This window comes from Zootoca vivipara, chromosome 11 (assembly GCF_965207765.1).
Source record: "Zootoca vivipara chromosome 11, rZooViv2.hap1.1, whole genome shotgun sequence".
Lineage (NCBI taxonomy): Eukaryota > Metazoa > Chordata > Lepidosauria > Squamata > Lacertidae > Zootoca > Zootoca vivipara.
Window position 1 is genome coordinate 9996996 of NC_142594.1, and position 22932 is coordinate 10019927.

At 43.4% G+C, this 22932-nt stretch overlaps 1 protein-coding gene and 1 long non-coding RNA gene across 3 annotated transcripts in view; both read right to left on the minus strand.

Moving 5' to 3' along the window:
• LOC148684201 (uncharacterized) overlaps nt 1–22932 on the minus strand; it is a 380707-nt gene that overhangs the window by 8825 nt on the left and 348950 nt on the right. The gene's annotated exons all lie outside the window — the stretch shown is intronic.
• CRTAP (cartilage associated protein) lies at nt 4403–22393 on the minus strand. 2 transcript variants are annotated; one of them, XM_035128922.3, is made up of 7 exons: nt 21600–22393; nt 20018–20167; nt 17881–18052; nt 15333–15461; nt 14658–14803; nt 13809–13892; nt 4403–8661 (listed from the first exon to the last, which is right to left on the minus strand). In XM_035128922.3, exons 1-7 carry the CDS (start codon nt 22122–22124, stop codon nt 8605–8607), a joined length of 1263 nt encoding a protein of 420 aa, XP_034984813.1. In that variant the 5' UTR covers nt 22125–22393; the 3' UTR covers nt 4403–8604. The 2 variants fall into 2 exon arrangements, with proteins under 2 accessions (XP_034984813.1, XP_060136600.1); XM_060280617.2 differs by lacking the exon at nt 4403–8661 and adding an exon at nt 13407–13424 and having other exon boundaries at nt 13776–13892.

Here is a 22932-nt window from a genome sequence, read left to right on the forward strand (position 1 = left end):
CCAAATTTTCTGGTATGCAATCTTTCACCATTTGTGGTTTTCTTGAGCACTTACAGTGGTACCTCGGGTTAAGAACTTAATTCGTTCTGGAGGTCCGTTCTTAAGCTGAAACCGTTCTTAACCTGAGGTGCCACTTTAGCTAATGGGGCCTCCCACTGCCGCCGCACAATTTCTGTTCTCATCCTGAGGTAAAGTTCTTAACCCGAGATACTATTTCTGGGTTAGCGGAGTCTGTAACCTGAAGCGTCTGTAACCTGAAGCGCCTGTAACCCGAGGTTCCACTGTACTAATAGTGGTATATGATTAAATTGATTACATTGCGGAATGTCATGATCAGTATGTGTGCTTCTTCAATGGGAAGCCACAAAGATATTTGCTAAGTTTAAAAGGCAAATTAAATACTGTGTTCAAACATGCATATTTTTTAAATATAAACTATAATTTCATTGCTCTATAAAAAGAAGAAGTGCTAAAGAGGCTGCATTAACCATTTGATGTGTTGGGGTACCTAAAAGCTGCATCAAAGTGAATGTGGGGAGTATAGTTGTGGGAAGTAAATTAAGGCTTAAACATAATCATACAGTATATATGCATCCTAATCTAACAAATAGATTTATACTTAAACGTCAGAAAATACACATTTGGTTTCTGTACACTTGAACTGACTCCAGAACAGAGAAGTGAAAGGTATTAAAACCTCTCTAGGTTAGGGTAAGGTAATAAATAAATAAATAAACCCACCTCCTTACTTAAAAGCTGCTTATTTATTTTAATACTTTGACTGAAGGCACTGAAGACAGTTGATACAAAATGCCGGTTTGCTGGGATGTGAGCTGTGATTTACAAAACTCCTTAGATGATTTCTTGACTTGGCTTTTCTTTAGCATGTAGCTTAAAATTCCCCACACTAGGTCATTCAGCCCTCAAGCCACCAGAAAAATGAAGTTGCTGTTTAAAGGATGGCAGGCAACCAAGAGTTCAGACAGTTGCTATGAAGGATTAGTTGTGGGTTTTTCTCGCTGCCCTGCTACAAACTGCATCACAGCTCTATGTTCAAACATTATTAAATGAGAATGTTTTCTCTGGCACAATCTGCTTCTCCCTACAGTTTATGCATTGATATATATATATATATATATATAGAGAGAGAGAGAGAGAGAGAGAGAGAGAGAGAGAGAGAGAGAGAGAGAGAGAGAGAGAGAGAGAGAGAGAGAGAGAGAACTTTACTTATAGCATACATTAAAACTTAAAATACATTTCCACCATCCATTGCACTTCAGCTGTTTCGGCTCAACTGCAATAAACGTTGCAGCCACTGATGATCACATCGTCTCTTATTTTTATTCCTTTAAGTTGTAGCTTATACAAAACGGTGAGGATGACTCCCTGCAGCAGGGAAGTGTTGGAATTTTTCAACTTACAAAAATAAGGGGTGCTAGAAAGTTGTAACATGACTTGGGAACTCAGAATATATTTCGGTTAAATTAATAGAATTCAGTCTGCTTGGTAAGTAAAACATTTGTAAAATTGTGCAGAAATGATCTAAAATCATTGCCAAATACTTGTGGTTATATTACATTATATATTAATATTTATATAGTGTTATGATTTGGCATTACCCGGCAGTTTCAGAAGGTAAAATTAATTTTTTCTTTGGTTTTTCTGAAAGTGGTTCATGTACTTCTTCATCAGACGTAGACTGGCCAAGCTAAATGTTGTTCAATCACAAAATTAAGAGCAGATTTGAATTCCTTACCCCGTCGTGTGGATTCAAACCGCTGACCTTCCGAACAGCAAGCCCAAGAGGCTCAGTGGTTTAGACCACAGCGCCCCCCGTGTCCCTACACCCAAAAACATTTTAAGAGCCCTCACCGAAGAAATCTGCAAAAATTAAGTTTCACCCCCTAAAATGACACGGCCTACCAGTATCCTCAATCTTTGATGGAGCCCAGTTTATAATGTAAAGGAATTCATCATCTGCTACAACACCACAGACAGACACTACTGTAAGAATGCAGGATTCGGGTGGCAATGGGTTCGTTTCCTTCATCATGTTTTTAAGTTTCTTCGGCAATCATTGTGACACCCAGGACTCAGCTATTGTTGTTGTTTAGTCGTTTCCGACTCTTCGTGACCCCATGGACCATAGCACGCCAGGCACTCCTGTCTTGCACTGCCTCCCGCAGTTTGGTCAAACTCATGTTCGTAGCTTCGAGAACACTGTCCAACCACCTCGTCCTCTGTCGTCCCCTTCTCCTAGTGCCCTCAATCTTTCCCAACATCAGGGTCTTTTCCAAGGATTCTTCTCTTCTCATGAGGTGGCCAAAGTATTGGAGCCTCAGCTTCACGATCTGTCCTTCCAGTGAGCACTCAGGGCTGATTTCCTTAAGAATGGATAGGTTTGATCTTCTTGCAGTCCATGGGACTCTCAAGAGTCTCCTCCAGCACCATAATTCAAAAGCATCAATTCTTCGGCGATCAGCCTTATTTATGGTCCAGCTCTCACTGGACTCAGCTATACAGCTGGAAATAAAACACTTTAAGTGTGTTTTAAGTGCAATATACAACGTGGCACTAGGGACGCGGGTGGCGCTGTGGGTTAAACCACAGAGCCTAGAGCTTGCCTACCAGAAGGTCGGCAGTTCGAATCCCTGTCACGGGGTGAGCTCCCATTGCTCGGTCCCAGCTCCTGCCAACCTAGCAGTTCGAAAGCACCTCAAAGTGCAAGTAGATAAATAGGAACCGCTACAGCGGGAAGGTAAATGGTGTTCCGTATGCTGCTCTGGTTTACCAGAAGTGGCTTTGTCATGCTGGCCACATGACCTGGAAGCTGTACGCATGCTCCCTCGGCCAATAACGCGAGATGAGTGCTGTAATCCCAGAGTCGGTCACGACTGGACCTAATGGTCAGGGGTCCCTTTACCTTTACAATGTGACACTAGATGGCGATGGTGTGCCTTATGGAAAATTCAATGTATTTTTAAAACGCTTTAAAAGAAAGAAAGCATTTTCAGAACAGTTTTTATATGTGTGTAGATTCCACCCCAGTCTGCTTTACATATTGTACTGCTATCATCTTGGGCCTTATTAAAAGACTAATCTAGCTGTATCACAACAGCACAGAGGTAAAGCAGGAGCTAAATGGAGAATGCAAATCAGTGTGGATAAAAATTAATGCTTGTTTAAAATTGGATTTTAAAAATAAAATGCTTTTGGAGGGAAAATCTTTCTATATATAGTTTTCTATTTAAGTTACATTATAGTCCAAAGGCTAGGAAATAAGGATTTGTTTTAAGTTTTTCATGTGTGCTAAAACTCAGTCTAAGGTGTTGTTTTTTTAAAAAATCATTTAACCACATCAGTTAACAAACATGGATACATATGCTATAATGTTATTGTTTTAGTTAAATAAATTGTTTAAATTGTTATTAAGGGAATTATTTTTTTCTCCTTCCATTACAATACAGCATAGAAGTTGTCCAAATGGTTAACTTATTGAACCTCACAATAATTTCATAATTATCTGTCATCTGGTTGTAAATATTAAGATTATACCAGCAAGAATGAGTCTTTCTATATAAAAAAGGAAAAAGATTTATATCAAGTCTTACTGACTAGTGATTTAAATCAAATCCACCCTGATGCAAATTAGTCTTGTGCATGTGGTTCCTCTCAGAACTGACAACTGGGAGAGGCCCGTGTTCAGTTGGTAGTCTTTCCAAACTCTGCTCTCTGAAATCCTTTGAATTAGAGATTCCAGGGGTTGAACCCATAACTTTCTGTATGCAGATCCTATGCTAACGCCCTACTGTAGGTGCAGCCTGTCTAAAGGGGTGACTTGCCTGCAGGCCTGGCTTCTCGGTTTGCATTCTGTTAGATCAGGGGTTGACAAAGGTTTACCTTGCCTGGGCTGGTTCACTCCAGCAGAGATCCCTCCGTGGGCCGGATTGCGCGCACGCGCACCTGCGTTTTCCAGCGTCTGCACAGACACAATTTCTGGCACTGCAAATGCGAGTCCCCACACCGCGCCGGTTTAGCGTAGCGCATGGGGACTCACCGAGCGGGCCGCTTGTGGCCCAGGGGCCTTAGGTTGCCGACCCCCTGTGTTAGATGGTCATTTTTCAACAGCTCAGAGCCTCCATACACACTGCCCAGGCTTGCACCTCAGACAGGTGACTTCAGTGCTTCTAATACAGCAAAAGCAATGCAGGAGGAGCAGCTACAAGTTACCCGTTTCTGCAGCCACAGCGGGCGCTGTGATTCTTCAGCGGTTTGACTTCACACCCTGAGATGCTCTCCACCGGCTCTCAAGACACGATGGATGCCAACGACAGTCACCCAGAATACAAAATGATCAGATAAATCACACCTAGTCATCAACTGTAGAAAAACTGCTGATAAATAATTCTTCAAGGCACTTTATTGTTTCAGGAAGTGGCTCTTGGGTTGCCCGAATCAAAATCAGGCACAAAATACAGCACCAATCTCACAATGAACAGGGACCAAAACTAAAATGAAATGAAACAACATTCCTACTTTAGACAACTCACAGTCTCTAGATAGCAGATGAAATGAAAGAGCAGAATGAGAAAAAGCCAGTTAATATTAAGAAAAAATATCTTCTGAAAAGCCACACACCGAATATTTTGAAAGGTGAACCAAAATTAAGAAGAGTGTAAAAATATTTAGGAATCCCAGTGACTCTTCCCCTAAAGATCAAAAAGTCACAAGATCTTAAACACCCTCCATTATTAAATTCATTTTTATCCCACCTTTCCTCCTAGGAGCTCAAAGCAGACTACATGGTCTTCCATTTCATCCTTCTGCAAGCTAGCAGTTTACATAACCAGTTTCCTCCCTGCAAATCTTTCATCTTTAACTGACACATAATGAGCAGATATCCAACAGGTGAAGCTTAACCCCCCCCCAAGAAGTGTGCATGCACACGAAAGCTCATACCAAAATAAAAACTTAGTTGGTCTTTAAGGTGCTACTGAAGGAATTTTTTTTATTTTACTTCGATCCAGACCAACACGGCTACCTACCTGTAACCCCCCCAAAAAAGAATCACTTTATTTACACACCTGGAAATTTTGGGTTGAATTCTGCAGCGACCTATGCCAGAATAACTGTTGGAAACTCTAGTAGGAGCCCTCAGCAGATTAAGCAATTTTGCTTTTTGATGTAATGTGTCTTTGAACAGTAACTAAAAATGATGTTTTACTGGAATGGAAGCTGAGCCCTTAATGCTACAGCACCACACAGAGAAATGAGAACCACTTCTGCCTAGCCTAACATGTCTGATAGCCTACATTCAAGACTATAGTCAATATTAGTTTTACTTACAGCAGACCCACTAAAATCAATAGGTGTAAATGAATCTGTTAATTTCAATGGGTTCACACTATATATTACTTGGTACACTCATCTTGTGGAATAGTATTTCAGAACAGGTGCCAACAGTACTAATTCATCAGCAAGTAAAAACTTACATTCATTCAGACCTTCCTGGGCCTTTGAAATGGTTTTATTGTTCCTTAAATATGGCAGGCATTTTATACCCTAAATGCCTACGAAAATTTGTTTTAGAGGATTGTCTTAAATTATTATGCCTTACCTCATCTTGGTAACCTCTGTTTTGAATTATTTATTTTAACAAATAATTAAGAAACAGAGCCCACCAAAAGCACAGATGGAGTTTCCTTAACCAGAGTATTCCATAAAGCACAGCGAAGTGGTAATTTCACCAGCTGCAATTAAAAATATGTTAAATTTTTGTACTCTAATGCAACTTGTTTGCTGGGTTTTTGGTTTCTTTTCCTTTTCTATTTCCTCTTTAGCACATAAATTTGGTATAGCCAGATGCAATAGAGCAGAGTCCCTGTACCTTTTATCTCAAGATTAGGAGAGGAAATTTATGCAGGTGTTATTTGCATGATAAGCAACACCTTTTAATTTTGGAGATAAACATTATCACCTAAAAATGGCTCTACAGCAAGCTGGAGTTAAAGGCAGAGAAATTGGGGCTACCGTATTTTTGCTCCATAAGATGCACCTGACCATAAGACACACTTAGTTTTCAGAGGAGGAAAGGGGGAAAGCCCCTTTTTGGAGGGATCAGCTCACAGTTGTGCAGCTTCTTTTGCAAAGAGGAAAAGCCCCATTTTTAAAGAATCAGCTCAAAGTTGTTGAGTTTACTTTGGAAAGGGAAAAAATCCTGTTCAACTCACAGTTCTGCAGCTTCTGATAATCTAATCAGCCAGGCAATCCAATCAGCCAGTCACATGTTGCAGCCTCCCTCTGCAGAACATTCAACAATGGAGGCCTGGGCAAGGGGGCGTGGCCGGGAAGGGAGTTGGCTTCCCTTATCTCCCTCCCCGTCTCTTGCAATCAGCTGCTGAGCAGCTTCTTTTCAACACCCCTCTTTCCCTCTTGTTAGCCTTTAGCTCCTTCTATAAATAAAAAAAAGCACGACCTGCTTTTTGCCCCTGGGCAATTCTGCTCCAGGGACCACACATTCGCTCCATAAGACGCACAGACATTTCCCCTTACTTTTTAGGAGGAAAAAAGTGCTTTATGGAGAGAGAAATAGTGTTTATGGAGAGAGAAATGCTGTAGTTAAAAAAAGGCAACAGAAATAGGGGCTAGTTGTTTTTTAAAAAAAGGTTAGCAACCCCGGGTAAAATAGAAGCTAATGTAACAAGTTTCCTATGTAGTTAAAGAAACAAAGTAAATTCACACACAATATTACAATAAATAAATGTTTGCACCATTTAACAATTACGACCATAGGTCTCTAACATGTTCCACACTGAAGCATCAATAGGGAGGGGAGTTAGATAAATGGCATTGTTTCTGTAGGGAAACCTGCTAGGATAATTACTCCTAAACCCGTTGTTTGCTCTGGTGTACCCAAGTACTGAATTTGGTCCCATAGATATTTCTGATTTTCATTCCTTATCCAACAAGAATCACCATTCAAATAAATGGACAGGTATAATTAAGGCGAACCAGTCGTGCAAGTGAACAATTGTTTGCAGGACTAGATCCTAATGGAAGTTGTTCCTGCCACGATAAGAGTCCAAACAACTCTTACCCATGAGGACAGATGTGTTTCTGTGCATCTGATCCATAAAAGACAGTGTGGTTCTAACTATGCTAATCTCTATCAGCTAAGAAGGGCCAGCGTGGGATTAGATTGTTAGTTCCCAAGCGGGGAGGAGAATGAGTGTTGGTGCTGTATACATCGTATGAGGGATGTGTGAGAGAGATGCATACATACGACAAGTATATCTATGCATTCTGTCATTCTGGTCACACTCACTGCTCAGGATAAATAACGTTAGCCACTTCTGGTTTAAACACAGTACGGTCACAATCTTGTTTTCTCCAGGGACCTCGCTAAATTGATTTAACTACTTCAAAGTACAGTGATGCCTCGCAAGACGATTGCCTCATGCAACGAAAAACTCGCAAGACGAAAGCGTTTTGCGATTTTTTTGGTGACTCGCAAGGCAAATTTTTCTATGGCTGTGCTTTGCAAGATGAATTTTTTGCATATTTTTTTGTTTTGGTTTGTTTTAAATCCTATGGGAAACCGCGCTTCGCAAGACGAAATTTTTGCAATACAAAATGACTCGCGGAACGAATTAATTTCGTCTTCAGCTGAAGGCTGATTTGAGACTTCATAAACCATGGTTTATCTCTAGCCATGGTGCTCTCATGGTTTATCACAAACCATGGTTTATGAAGCTGGGAGTGTCAGGTGATGTGCTTCTCCCTCCCTAGCTCCTCCGCTCTCCTTCTGTTGCATGCTGACTTTAGAAAAAAGACCTGAATTATATTAAACCAGGATTCCATATTACAGTGCTCCCTCGGTTTATGAACTGGAAGTCTGTTCTTAAACCTAAATTGTTCTTAAACCAAGGCCTCCCTAATGAGGCCTCCCGCTGCTGGTGCCCTTCCACCGTTCGGATTCTGTTCTTTGACCAAGGTAAAGTTCTCAAACCAAGACACCATTTCCGGTTTTGCAGAGTTTGTAAACCAAATCGTTCTTAAAACAGACTGTTCTTAAACAGAGGTACCACTGTATGTTCTAATTCAGGCTGAATGTCGATCGACAAGCCAAGATAATAAGCCACCGTGTGATGGAAGCAGTGGAGGGGTGATTGAGGAGTGCCTAGTTTATGGAAAGCCATGGTTTGACTGAGGTCATGAAGTGGCTCACTGTGTCAATTAAAAAACAATGTAGCATCCTTTCAATGCTACTCATTTCTCGTATTATTTGATTATATTCTATTAAAATGATCTTTGTGCTTCATCCAAGCTGCAATGAATTTGCCGAGCTAAATGAACAGAAGGGACATTTGTGATAGCTCAAAAATACCAACAATATTCTTTTTAAAAAATCATGTTAAAGACAAAGGGAATGCAGGTGCACAACATGACGGAAAACTCACAGGAGGATGCAAGTGGCAGAAGAGCAAGCTTAGGAAAGATCTGAGGTATTTTAAACTCCTGAGTAACGGTGACACATGGAGATGTGAAGGAGCAAGGGTGAGCATTCACTTCTTAACTCTCATTTGCGTTTTCAGTTGTTAAGAGTCACTGTGTTCCACCATCCACTTCCAAGAGTTCATCAAGGTATTCTAATACTTCATCCTAGAAGAGATCACAACAGAGGATAGGTTAATTCTGTGCTGTGCAAACTTTTAAGGAGAATTTCTTTTTTTACAAGTATCAGGTAGAGTTGAAAATGTAGCCAGCTAAGGCTAGTGCAACAGGATAGAAGTTTCTCCTGATGAATAGCTCACTTGCTTCTGATGATGGACCTGAGTGGATAATATTTTTCCAACCTTTAGGAATGAATGAATGAATAAAATCAATAAAATAACTTTCAAGATGGTGTGACTGACAGCTGGCCTTTGCAATGGGTGCGCCCTTTTACAATAGCCTACTGCTGAAAACACAATTACAGCTAATGCCTAGAGAGCCGCAGACACAAAACACAGGATTATCCCGGCTTCCCATTGGAATCACTGGACTGCCAAAGTGAGCAAAGAGGGCAATATTTGCCTCTGTAATATAGACAGATACATAGATACAAGTTCTCACATTTTGGTTTATTTTATAACTGCAATTGCTTTTAATGGTATATATGGAACTGTTTTTAATTGTTTTAACACTTTGTTTTAGGGTTGTAGCTGTTTTGTTTGTTTTATAATTCAATATGCTATAGTTGTAAGCCACCTTGGTAAAGGGCAGCTAACAGTCTAATAAATAAAATGTTCATTCATTCATTCATTCATTCAATTTATAGGCCACTTCATAAAAAAGTTCTCTAAGCAGTTTATAAAGTAAAAACCATACAGTCACATGGCTGAAATGAAATATATATGATCAATATCACAATAAGGTGGATGGGATGACATGCTGCTATTCCTCCTTTCACCACAAGCTCGTTGGCCCGTCGATAAAAGTGCGAAGTGGTTTCAACAGCTTCTGGAAGGACAACTGTTTGCTTTGCGTTCTCATCGCCAAATATTATTTACCAAAATTAAGCCGTTGGCTGTAACAGAAGCGGCCTTCCAAACGCTGCAGACACGCATAAATATTTGTGGAAGGAGAGATTACTGTGAAAATAATGAAGCTTTTTCAAACGAGTGAAAATAAGCACTCACGTTCTCATTCGGCAACTTTGATTTGTTTTTCCTCCCAGCACGGAAGCATGCGCAAAGGTAGAAACAATCGTTTGTTTTTCTGCACGCCTTCAGGAATTCTATAGAGATGGGTGTGACCACCTCTGCATGAACCCATTCCTCATAAGATGCTCTTGCAGCTCTGTATCTGCAATGCTGTTTTTCCTGGTGCAACTGATCAGGAGAACCAGTGTTGCAGTTGAACAATAACTGGGTCGCTACATTCTTAGCAATGTAAGCACTAATGTAAAAACTTAGAGCAGAACCACCCATTGACACTGGGATATCGCTTGTTGTGGGCTGGTGTGACGAATTGACACAGTTTTGAAATGTTTATTCCTACCTGGCTGGAAAAGAGTTAATCCACCTCCAGCCTGACTGACATAACATTCTGATGGGGGCGGGACTGTTCCCAGTTTAAAAGGAGGGAGTGTCGGTTTGGTCATTTAGGGAGAAGGGGAGGGAGTGGTGTGATGTGTAGAAAGTTGAGAGGTCAGGAGAGTGGGAATGTAGATGTGGTTTAGGAAAGCTTGAAGTTAAATGTTTGACAGAGTTATTGTACAAATGAAACAAAGCTGAGAAACTCATTAAATGTTAAAGACACAACTATGTTTTTAAGATAATAAAATTTCATCTCTTTGTTGCCAAGAAGAATCCTCATTATTGTTCCAGCTGGGTATCAGAACTCACAGCAGTGGTGGCTCAATAGAGGACAAAACTTACCTCAGGAATAGAGGCGGCAGTTTGTGTCCTAGAGTTACACTGAGGAGGCTTAGGAGGATAAACCTGGGGTGCCACGAAGTTGCCAGAGTGGAAAGGGCAAACTTTTACAGTGGGGAATCAAATGGAGTGAGACCCTTTACTGTAGGCAAGAGGTTATTCCGTCAAATAGCCTAGAGTTTCTTAAGATACCAGGCCACGTAAGCTGGAAGACACTCTTTACTAAGAAACCCGCAAGTAAAAAGGGGTTTATTTTAAGGCGGCAGGAGAAGAGGGTGGGTGGTTTCACCTCTGGATTCCTGTGTCGCATTTTAGTAATAGAGAGGGGGACTTTTCGTCACAGCTGGTCAAATCAGGATGATACAGATAGGAGGGTTTGCTGAGGACCTGGAATGTGGGGCAGCTTGATAGTGAGGATCATGAGGGTTTTTTTTGGGGGGGGGACCTCTCTCGCCCCACCTGTCTCTGCAATGAGAGCCACAAGCCCTGCCTCCCACTCCCTAGCTCTGCCACCTAACCTGGCTTCATCAGACATTGGGAATAGCTCTGCCTCTCCAGCCCCTGCCAGGCTCTCTGGGGCAGAGACACCTCCCTTTGTCAGCTAAACCCAGGAAGTGCCAAAGGAGAACAGAAGGCTCTGCCTACTAGGCGTAGTAAAAGACTGCAGAAAGTTGAGGCTACCCCATTACCATATATAGGACAACAAGGCTGCGTGTCAGAGTTGGACCCATGTCAAAAGCACCGGGAGTTTGCTGTAGTTGTACTTGGATTGATTATGTGTATTGCCTGCAGTGCATATGATTTGCATATGTCTCACAGCAATCTAAACCTTAAAACCTTTTGAAAGAATCCTCCTTTGAGTCTTTGTTCTCCAGCAAATGCGAGCACTGCTAGACAACCCTGTGTCAAGTTTCTCCTCTTTACCTGTGTCATTTCCTCATATTTTCTTGACTGCAGCAGCTATTAATATACGGAAGCAGGGAAACACATTATGTGACAATGTAAAAACATAGGCAATTCTGCCAAAACTTTATGGAGAGGAGGTCCTGAATTCAAGGGCAGGCCTGTGTCAAACATAAGGTCTAGTCCTGCCCTCAGAAATTAAAAGTTTTCCAACAAAAATACTGTATTTTAGTTGGGAATGGGATCTGTTGCTTTGTAAAACAGTTTTGCTGCTCCATATATTTTCATAGATATATATTCTGGATCACAGATAGTATCTAGATGAAAATGCTACTTTGGATTCATTGATATGGTAGCAGAATCAATCGCACTCCCTCATTAAAGGATGAGAGATCGCCATCATTTTCTCATTAGCACTTTCCTGACAGGCAACATCACCCCTCTCTTTTGGGAATGCAGAATGGAAACTGAGTAAGTCATTTGCAACCAGCCAGCAAATACTTCACAAGTATCGACTCTGCAGAAACAGCAAAGCCAAATTTGCTTAGTGCTGATTGGCCCGCTGTTTCTATCAATCACAAAGTCATATCGCCCCACTCTGAGCAGTCGCAATGCTACACTGTGCAGGTAACAGCGCAGGAACGGAAAGGGAAGAACACACACTCTACAAACCAAAAGCACACTGGTCAGCTAACCTTCGGCATGGGTGGACAGCTCTAAGTGTGTCATTACAGGAACAGAAAGTACCCTGGAGCAAAAAATACTGGGCCTGCTCCCAATGTAGATGGCTGATGGGATGGATGGGACGTCGACAACACAGTAGTTCAGGATGATGTGCAGGTCCCTATTCACAGAGAGTGGGTGCACATCGCTGATGTGTGTGGTGGTCGTGGGGAGAGTGTATGCTGATATGATTCTCTTGCTGGTGGTAGTTGGTGTATGGTCCTGAATTGACAGATTCTGGGAGCATAAATGGGCCAGCCATCAACCCCCCCCCCCAGCACCACCCCATCTTCTACTTGGGCAGCAGGGCTTCAACTGCAGTAGCAGCTCTGCCACTCTAGGCTGGTCCTGGGGTGGGTTAGAATTGCTCAAACACGACCAGGTGAGTGGTATTTATGAGCCTAGACCAGGGGTGGGCAAACTGAGGCCTGGGGGCCGGATACGGCCCAATCGCCTTCAAAATCCGGCCAGCGGACGATCCGGGAATCAGTGTGTTTTTACATGAGCAGAATGTGTGCTTTTATTTAAAATGCATCTCTGGGTCATTTGTGGGGCATAGGGATTCATTCATATATATTTTTTTCAAAATATAGTCCGGCGCTCCACAAGGTTTGAGGGACAGTGGACCGGCCCCCTGCTGAAAAGGTTTGCTGACCCCTGGCCTAGACTATGCCTCAGTTCCTCTTCTCACAGGCATTGCTACCAAGCTGGTGAAACCCCCCCCCACTGTTGTCAACCTGAGTGCATGTGGAAATTGCTTTTCTTACTACACCAAACCTGAAACTCTGATTGCTTCCACCTACTCCCCAAAATGCCGAAAATACTATGCAAATCAGGACGAATGTGCAATTTTAGCTAAATGACAACCGCGCTAGCTTTTGAGTGAAGCAAGTGCTACCGAAACAAAGATGAAATCCGTGTCTCACGGGGATCCCTTATAGGGATGCTGGGCACCAGTTAGGGTAGGGCCCCCTGGCATGCCATGAGAGGCTGCAGGTGTGGCCCTATAGACCGACACTGTCCTTGCTGCTTCATCTCATCGGCAGAGCCACTGATTAGGCTAATGGAGAGGGAGAACTAGTTGACAGGGAGGCTGGTTCCATTGCCACGGCAACAGAGACATTTCTTCCTCTGCTAGGATGCCTGGATAACAGGTGGGGAGGGGAGTCTGCCAAGCCTATACCCAGCTGTTCATAAGTCAGCCAGGCACAGGCAATTTTTTTCCTTATTTCCTTATTTGGAGATATGACAAAAGCATCACATGCTTAATTTCTGCATGTCAGGCTGCTTTTGAAAGCAAAACAAACTAAAAAAAAAAAGACAGCCCTACTAACACATTACAACTGGCCTTAAATATCCTTAAACCACCATTAACTTTTACTGACCCAGGTGGCGCTGTGGTTAAACCACTGAGCCTAGGGCTTGCTGATCAGAAGGTCGGCGGTTCGAATCCCTGTGACGGGGTGAGCTCCCGTTGCTCGGTCCCAGCTCCTGCCAACCTAGCAGTTCGAAAGCACGTCAAAATGCAAGTAGATAAATAGGAACCGCTATAGCGGGAAGGTAAACGGCGTTTCCGTGTGCTGCTCTGGTTTGCCAGAAGCGGCTTTGTCATGCTGGCCACATGACCTGGAAGCTATACGCCGGCTCCCACGGCCAATAATGCGAGATGAGCGCGCAACCCCAGAGTCTGTCACGACTGGACCTAATGGTCAGGGGTCCCTTTACCTTTACCTTAACACAATGGTATTGCTCTACTGGACTTACTTCATCATCATCCATCACGTGCTCTTTGGCAAATTCATACATTTCCCTCTGAAGTGTTGTTATGTTGTAATACCGAACAGCTTCCTAGAAAAAGAACGGTGAAATTCCACGTCACATTAACAGCAGAACCGTGCCTATAAGCTCCTTTTTAGCACAGGCTCATGCACTGAATGGAAGAAACATTTCTTACAGAATCATAGAAATGTAGAGTTGGAAAGGACCACGAGGGTCATCTAGTCCAACCCCTTGCGATGCAGGAATCTTCTTGCCAAATGTGGGGCTTGAACCCACGACCCTGGGAGGAAGAGTTTCATGCTCTACCAACTGAGCTATCTTTCCCCAGCACATCTCGTACCCTTGATGACTATACTAGAGAGGGCTCTACAATTTTGGGGCTAGCCTGGTTTCCCCTCTCCCCTTCCGAAGAAGCCTTTACCTTCTCTTCAGCAAAACAGCGTTTCGCTGGCCTTTTCTACAGGAAAAGCCAGCAGGTAGCTTGCTGGCTTGGATGCTCCAAGGTGAGGTGTGCTGTGGTAGGGGGCACCTCAACTTCAAGCAATCAAGGAAGCTCCTCACCAGCTCCTTCCATGAGAAAGCTGGCAGGGAGCATGTTGGGCACCCTTGCCTCTTGAGCAGCTACAGAAGCGATTTGATCAACCGTGAAGCTGGAAGGCATTCTCATGCAACTATCGGGACAGACCCCACCCACCCGCACAGCTTCAAAGACGGAAGGAAGGCAATGGCACAGCTCCCATGGTAAGCCTAAAGACTGAACACGTTGAAGCACAACTATTGAAAAGACTGTAAGGTTGAATGTGCCGACTGCGACCGGTTCAACGTTTTACTTACAGGTCTAGGTTGGAAGTCTTCATCCGTGAGTCCCCATTTGTCCTTATGGTATTGATAATAGACTAGATTCTGTTTCATCACTCCGTCCGTCTGGTCGAAGAGCATGTAGCTAACAACACACGAGGCGGCATTTCTCACATCGTTCACTGAATGAATATTAAACAAGAGTCAGCTTCTCAGGAGACCGTTAGGAAACAGCTGTTGCTTCCTGCTATCTGAGCGTGCATCTGCATATTTCTTACGTCGTAAATTCTGTACTCTTGGCGAGCCTCAAAATCAGAATGCAAGGATTCTTCCTTCTTTCTTGGATATGCAGATAGAGATAGTGGTAAACTCTTTTCTCAGAAAGCATTAATTCCCATTCTTTGTGTATTATGTGTGCCAGAAATGGGGGGAAAAGAGCCTTTCTGCTTCTAGTTTTGGAAATATAAAAATAATTAGCATAGTCAGGACTGGGTGAGGGGGTTCTGGTAAAGCCAGGACTTTCAAGGTCCTGTGCAGATGCTGGATACCTATTTTAGATATATTATAATGATGCTAAGAAGCAGCTTTGCTAGCACAGCTTTTCGTCTCCAGTGAAGAGAAACGTTTTAAATAAGTGAAATGCGCATATATGGTTTTTTTAAAAGATAGAACCAGGCCCAATTTCAGGAGAGCGCAAAACCTCTTACTTACATTTATAATAGGCAAACTGCAAGTAGTGATACATCGTGGCTACAAATTTCTCCACAACATAGCCTCCTATGACTGGCGTGAGATCAATTTCGCACTTCAGTTTGCATTCAAGAACTTCAATGTAGTGATCTGAAGAAGAAAGCACACACGTTCTGAGCATTACACAGTTGTTTCTTTAATTCAGTTTAGCAGCTGGTAGTTCTGCTGTAGAAATCTGTGCAATGAAATTCAAAAGTGCTCTGCTACTTTAGCTCCAAGATCAATGCGTACATTTTTCAGCATGCAGGAAGAAACCCCTAACAGAGAACCATCTTATATATAAAAAAAGTTGCATACGGTACTGCTCCCAGTAAAATTTTCACTTGATTGTAGTGCCACCTACAGGTTCTAGAGGAGGTAAAGGTAAAAGGACCCCTGACCATAAGTCCAGTTGCGGACAACTCCGGGGGTGTGGCCCTCATCTCGCTATACTGGCCGAGGGAGCCGGCGTACAGCTTCCAGGTCATGTCGCCAGCATGACTAAGCCGCTTCTGGCGAACCAGAGCAGCGCACGGAAACGCCGTTTACCTTCCCGCCAGAGCAGTACCTATTTATCTACCTGCACTTTGACGTGATTTCAAACTGCTAGATTGACAGGAGCTGGGACAGAGCAACGGGAGCTCGCCCCGTCACAGGGATCCGAACCGCCGACCTTCTGATTGGCAAGCCCTAGGCTAATTTATTGTTAAATCCTGATATTAACATCTTGGCATTCCATAGCTTTGTTTACTACCGTAATTGGGGTGGGAGGATAAAATAGGCTGTCATTCTGTTTAGCTACAGAGAGTATTCTAAAAAGCAGCTTCATGTTATCTAAAGTGACAATGCAGGGTTGCTGCTACTGTTTTTTTTTTAAAAAAGGAAAGTCATCTCCAGGCAAAGTAGGCAGGGGCTGCTTAAGCCTTTCTCAGTCCACTGATTGACCATCTATATCAACCCTCATATGGCTCTTCTACACAAAGGTGAGGCTATGTATTGAACTGTAAGGGAAAAGCCATGGGGATACTTAAGAGAAGAAAATCTTGGGGAAAGGATTAAACCCGCCATCCCTTTCTCATCCAATCTTTCATCCTCTCTGCAGCTGTTCTTCTTTAAAAACCAAACAAAACTTATCCGCATTTGCACATACCACAATGGGGCTGGGAAATTTCGGGCTCCACAATCTAGATCAGCCTCAGATGCCGAATTTGACAGGGGGATGTATCCCTCTTCCATTTAAACATGGGACTGAGGAGGCAGTCAGTCAGTGGCAGGGAGGATCAATATTTAAAGGATGGGGTAGGTGGCTTTCAAAGAGCACATTGCAGCTTTAAGACAGTGCCCACGCTCCCAAGGGGAAACTGGAGACTGTCTTAAGAGTGCTTTGCAAAACCACCTTTTGAAGCAGCCTCCCTAACCCTCCTTTAAGCTATCTGACAGGCAGCAAGTGAGGGTGGGAGTCTCCCCCACCACTCTGATGTTTAAAGTAGAATGGGTGGCTGCTTCAAATACTGTAGCACTTTTGCTGCACTTCTCCTTTAAGTGGGCAAGTGGCAGTAGTAATGCCTCAGCCCACCCCCGCTAAATGGCTTTAACTCTGTTTGTCTACTGTTGAACAGAGAGATTAAATCTTGCTGCCTAGGCTGCATGATCTTGTTCTCAAAAACATGCCAACCTGGGATGTCAGCTTGTGGCTGGGTGGGGTGGTTTGGGGAAAATGGCCTCAGGGGCCAAATCAGGGGCGAAATCAGACCCTGGATAGGCAGAAATTGCCCCATGGGCCAGAGGTGCACCCCCAGACTAAATAGTTAGCTCCTATGGGCTATGTAACAAGGCTTTCTTGCTTTAATGTCATTGTGTTCCTCAGTTTTATGCAGATAATTATATATTACAATGCATAATTTCAATTATATTGGTCAGAAAACAATGAAAGGTTTGCTACTAACTTCAGTCAAGGACTGATTTCCCAGATTAATTTCCTGGGTGGAAAAAAAACTTCCTAAATTCAGATTTACAGACATTAAACCACTTGCTGTGGTTTAACAAACCATAATCTTGCAATATATCACAAAATTAGTTTATCTACAGAATCATCAGGATGAAGCAAATCAGACACAGAGCAACAAGATATGGATGTGTTAGGGGAACACCTATCAAAGAAAATAAACATGATGATGCATTGAATATTTATTATGATGTATTATGTGGAAAGGTGATTTAATATAACTCTAACTCTGAAACACACATTCTTATCCATTTTCCCATAGTTTATTATTTCCCATATTTACCCATCTATATGACCGTCTGGAAAATGAGCATGTAGATTTGACACCACCTGCTATCTTATGAATTCTCTCTCTCACTCACTCCTTCCGCAGCAATCTCCTACTGTTTAAACAGACACCTCTGACAGCTAGCATTATCAGAAAGTAAATCTACAAACAGCACACGTCAAGTAAAATTATTTTAGGAGAACAAGGTATCCTTCAATAACCCCTTCCCAAATGCTAGCACCCAGCTCAACACCTACCTGCTATGGACAGGTAGAACTCTTTAAAATCCGTAATCTCCCGGGAGCCTTCACAGGCAGCTATGCAATCATCATAGGCTTTGTAGAAATCAGGAATTGCCAGCTCCATGTCTGTGATGGAAGTCCTCCAATTTTCTCCATTGTAGGCCTTTACTGCCCTGATAAAGAGATTCTGAGGAGACCGGGGGGGAGGGGGAACTGTTAGGAAGTAGCATAGGCTTGATTTGACTTGATTCAAGGCTGCATTGCTGTGTCAAAATGGACAACAGTCCTGGTAGCACGTTCCCTGCCAACTACCTCTTCATAAGGTAAAAAAATGTCAAGGACCCCTGGACGGTTAAGTCCAGTTGAAGGTGACTATGGGGTTGTGGCGCACATCTTGCTTTCAGGCCAAGGGAGCCAGCGTTTGTCCACTGACAGCTTTCCGGGTCATGGGACCAGCATGACGAAGCTGCTTTTGGCACAACGGACCACCGTGACGGAAACCAGAGCGCATGGAAACTCCGTTTACCTTCCCGCCACAGTGGTATCTATTTATCTACTTCCATTGGTGTGCTTTCGAACTGCTAGGTTGGCAGGAGCTGGGACAGAGCAACGGGAGCTCACCCCATTGCACCAATTTGAACCGCCAATCTTCCAATCAGCAAGCCCAAGATGCTCCGTGGTTTAAACCACAGCGCCACCTCTTCATAGTTTCATTGCCACCACCCAGTCAGAGTCCTCTTTCAGCTGCATCCTTGAAGATACACTCTCCAATTCACTGTGACCCAGTTCACACATAATGCTAAGCCAACCATGGATTAGTGTGAACAAGCAAAGCTGCAGGTTCCCAGAGAGAAGACTGGGCCTGCTGTGCTCCTCTTCCAAGCCTGGCGCTGACACACTCTGTGGGGCTAAGCTATGGTTTGGCTTGATGTTATGTCTGAAGCCAGACTCGTGGTTTGCCTCACTCCAGACAAACTGCAAGCTGTAGCCACAGTTTCTTTTTGGTTTACTATTCACGTTTTGTCTGGGGGAAACAAACCATGAGTTTGGGTTTGGAGCAACGCTAAGCCAAACCATGCTTTAGCCCTGAATGGCGTGTCAGCAGCAGGACCAGGGTGCACAGCAAAGGGAGGAAAGACTTTCTCCTACTCTCCTATTTATTCCCCTCTTCTCTGTGCATGGCAGCAGGATCTTAGGACTGGTGTGAGTTGTGAAGGGATGAGGCAATATGGGCAAACTGCGTGGGGATGGGGATTGGCAATGGGGTGGCAGCAGTGGATAGGCAAGATGTGGGGTTTGAAGGAGCTGTAAGGGGATTGGGGGGTGAGGTGTAGAGGATGGTTGAGCAAGGCAAGTAGGGGTGACAGCCCCTAGTCTATATAATAACCCAAACCCTCACTGTCTTCAATCTCCCTATTCACTCTGCCACAACTTTTTTCAGCTGTCACTTTCCAACAGACTCTCTTGCACCTCCTCCCAAGATTTTAAAAGCGCTTTTGATACTTCAGTTCAAAACTATTACTTTTGCCAAACAGGTACATGATTCCGTTATTTCCCCATGAATACAATATTCCCACAAATAAAACGTTAAATATTTGAGCTTCCTCGGTCTGCTCATAGGTAGTCATGCACAATGAATCCAAAGAGTTACTTGTGCAAATATAGTATCTTAAAGCATTTGTCTTTGTGAGATAGCTCACAAAGTGGCACATTTGTAAATAGGCTGTCTATGCTTTATTAAGGAGGGGTGCAATCCAATCTGAAAGTCGCACTGTTTAGTGGGATAGGAGCAATGCCTACATCCTCTTGCATTAGCACAACACTACAACAGCGGATAAGAAGTGATGTTCTACTAAAAAAATTGGGCAGAGAAAGGAATATTGTGCAGAAGGAACAGAGGAATGGCTAATATGAATGGGATCCTATAAACAATGACAGAATCTAGCCCGCTCCTTATATTGGTACAGTGCTGAGCACCAAATTCTTTAAAACTTATTTCCAGGTAAGCATGGTTAAGACTGAGATGTAAGAGGCACAGCAAGTAGAACAGAAAACTATAGGAAATGTAAAATTAGGAGAACAGACATTAGCTTCTGGGTTGTTGTTGTTTTTACAGAGCTCTTCAGGAACATAAATAGGATGGGGAACATACCTCATATGATTTTATTTCCAAATCTTTAATATGGTCCTCAGCATCAGGCATACTTTTGTAGTATGCCATATTCCTTTTCATCATCTCATCTTCAGGATGTTTCAGGATAAATGTGTGTGCTGCTGCAATGGCTTTTGGGAAGTTGTTTGCCTAGCCAAAAAGGATCAAGAAAGAGAGACGTTTGAAAACATCACTTACATTTCATAAACCTTTCTCCTAGAGCTTTGATTTCATGCCATTGTTCTCAAGAAGACCAATGTCACGAGCCTAGGTGCCAACTTCTAAGGGTCAACGACCCTTCAGTTTTCAATAAATAAAAACAGAAAGCGTAATGGTGGTGGTAGGTGGTATAAACACCGACAACTGGGAAACACTGGCGTGCGATCAACTCCTGCCCGGAAACCTATGTTCCCACTGTGGAAGGACGTGTGGATCCAGAATTGGCCTCCACAGTCACTTACGGACTCACAGTTAAAACCTTGTTTATGGAAGATATCTTACTTGGCTACAAATGATCGCCAAATAGAAGAAGTAATTGAAAACTAATAAAATTTATTATTGACATATCTATTATGTCTTGATGATGCTTAGGGAAACTTTGGGAAGCTTTAAAACACTGATGTAACCATTGTTTGGGGCTTCATCTTTGTGGCAGTGGGAAGTCTTGTTGCAACAATAAAGATCAGGCCTACTGGCCACTGTTTTGCTTCTATCTCCTGGCTGAAGTCTCTCCCATGTGACCCCTCGACCTGAACCTATGGGATCCAATCGGATTTTTTTTAATTTAAATCAGATTTTTAAAATTTTAAATCAGATTTTTAAATTAAAATGCTTTTGGAGGTAAAACCTTTCTAAAGACAATTTTCTATTTAAGTTACATTATAGTCCAAAGGCTATTAATCAGGAAATGTGTGCTAAAACTCAGTCTAAGGTTTGTTTTTGTTTTTTTAAAAAACCGTTTAACCACATGAGTTAACAAACATGGATACATACGCTATAATGTTACTGTTTTAGTTAAATAAATTGTTTAAACTGTTATTGAGGGAATGATTATTTTTCTCCTTCCGATAAAGTGCAGCAGAAAAGTTGTCCAAATATAAACAGTTAACTAATGAAACCTCACAATAATTCCATAATTATCTGTCTATATGTTTCTAATAATATAACCAAACCAGTAATTTCCGACGTGACTGTAAAAAACGACTCTGAAAATTTATTACGGTACTGTATTCCAAAAATGAAAACCTTCCTCAAAAAATGATTTAAATCAAGTCTTACTGACTAGCGATTAAAATCGTGATTAAAATCAAACGCCCTCCCATCAGATGTCAAAGAGAAAAACAGCTACCAGATTTTTAGAAGACATCTGAAGGCAGCCCTATTTAGGGATGCTTTTAATGTTTAATAGATTATTTAATTTCATTTTTCTGTTGTAAGCCGCCCAGAGTGGCTGGGGAAACCCAGCCAGATGGGCGGGGTATTAATAATAATAATAATAATAATAATAATAATAATAATAATTAATCCACCCTGGTTCCCACCGTGTCTGGGCCCCTCCCTCCGAGAAGTGGGGAGGCGCTACCTTGAAGTAGGCGAACTGCAGGAACTTGTAGGGCTCCCGCTGCTGGAACTCGGCCAGCACCTCCCGGCTGGGCTGCGACTGGCGGAAGGCCGGCAGGCCCTGCTTGCAGCGCTTGAGGCACTGCGCCCGGCGCAGCAGGTCGCCGAAGAAGCGCAGCTCCTCGAAGCCGTCGAAGCGCCCGGGATCGCCGCCGCCTTCGCCCTCATAGTCCCGGGCTCGGGCCGAGCTGCAGTTGACGTGGCAGAAGGCCTCGCTGTCCCTCAGCAAGCGGTGCAGCCTCAGGCTGACCTCGAGGTAGCTGACGCTCTCGGGCCACTTCTCGGCGCTGTACTGGTCCAGGCCGTAGCGATAGGCGGACTCCAAGGGCATCAGCTCGTCGCGGGGGAAGCTGCGGAAGCTGTAGCGCTCGAATTGCGCCCGGCAGCCCGGAGCGAGCAGGCAAAGCAGCAGCAGCAGCAGCAGCAGCAGCGCCGGCGCAGCCAGAAGCAGAAGCGGCGGCCGCCGCGCGCAAACGAGGCGCCACATTTCCCTCCTTGAAGCTGGCGGGGAAGGCGCCGGACACGACCACGTCGCAAAAGGGGGGGAAATGGGCGAAGAGAAGGAGGAGGAGGAGATGGCGACGCCTCTCTCCCAGCGATTCGGAGGGACCAGGCGGGGAGACGGGAGGGTGGGCGCGCCGGGAGAGAGGGAGAGAGGTCTCCTCCTCCTGCCCGGCTGAGGGGCGGCGACGAGGGGCGAAGGGAAGCCGCTTCCTCAGGGAAGGGCAATACAGTACTGTATGTATGTATGTATGTATGTTTGGTTTTTCAGATTAAAGTTTCACAACCACATATCCACCCAACATACAGCATTAAAAACAAGATTCCAAAGAATCTCCTGGACTTCCCTCCTCCCCTTCGTGGGTCACATCATTTCCTCCTGCGTCTTTTATAATACTGTAATCCGAATCTTTTACATCTCCATTATATCCAAAATTCACCATTAAACTACTGTACAAGGGTCATAGCTGCCAAGTTATCCCTTTTTAAAAGGGATTTTCCCTTATGCTGAATAGGCTTCCTCACGAGAAAGGGGAAAACTTGGCAGCTATGACAAGGGTTATTCCAATCCTACTAATGGTTTTAGCTGTTTACAATTGCTTTTAAGATGAATGATAAATTCTCCCCCATTCTTTATTAAATTTTTGATCTTCCTGATTTCTGATCCTTCCAGGTCATTTTTGCCATTTTGTCATAGTCCAACTTAATCTGCTGTTATAACACTGCCATTCTTCTCCTGTTGGGATTTAAGGATTGAAGTTGTTGAGGGTTTTTTAGGATTTTACCCCAGGGAA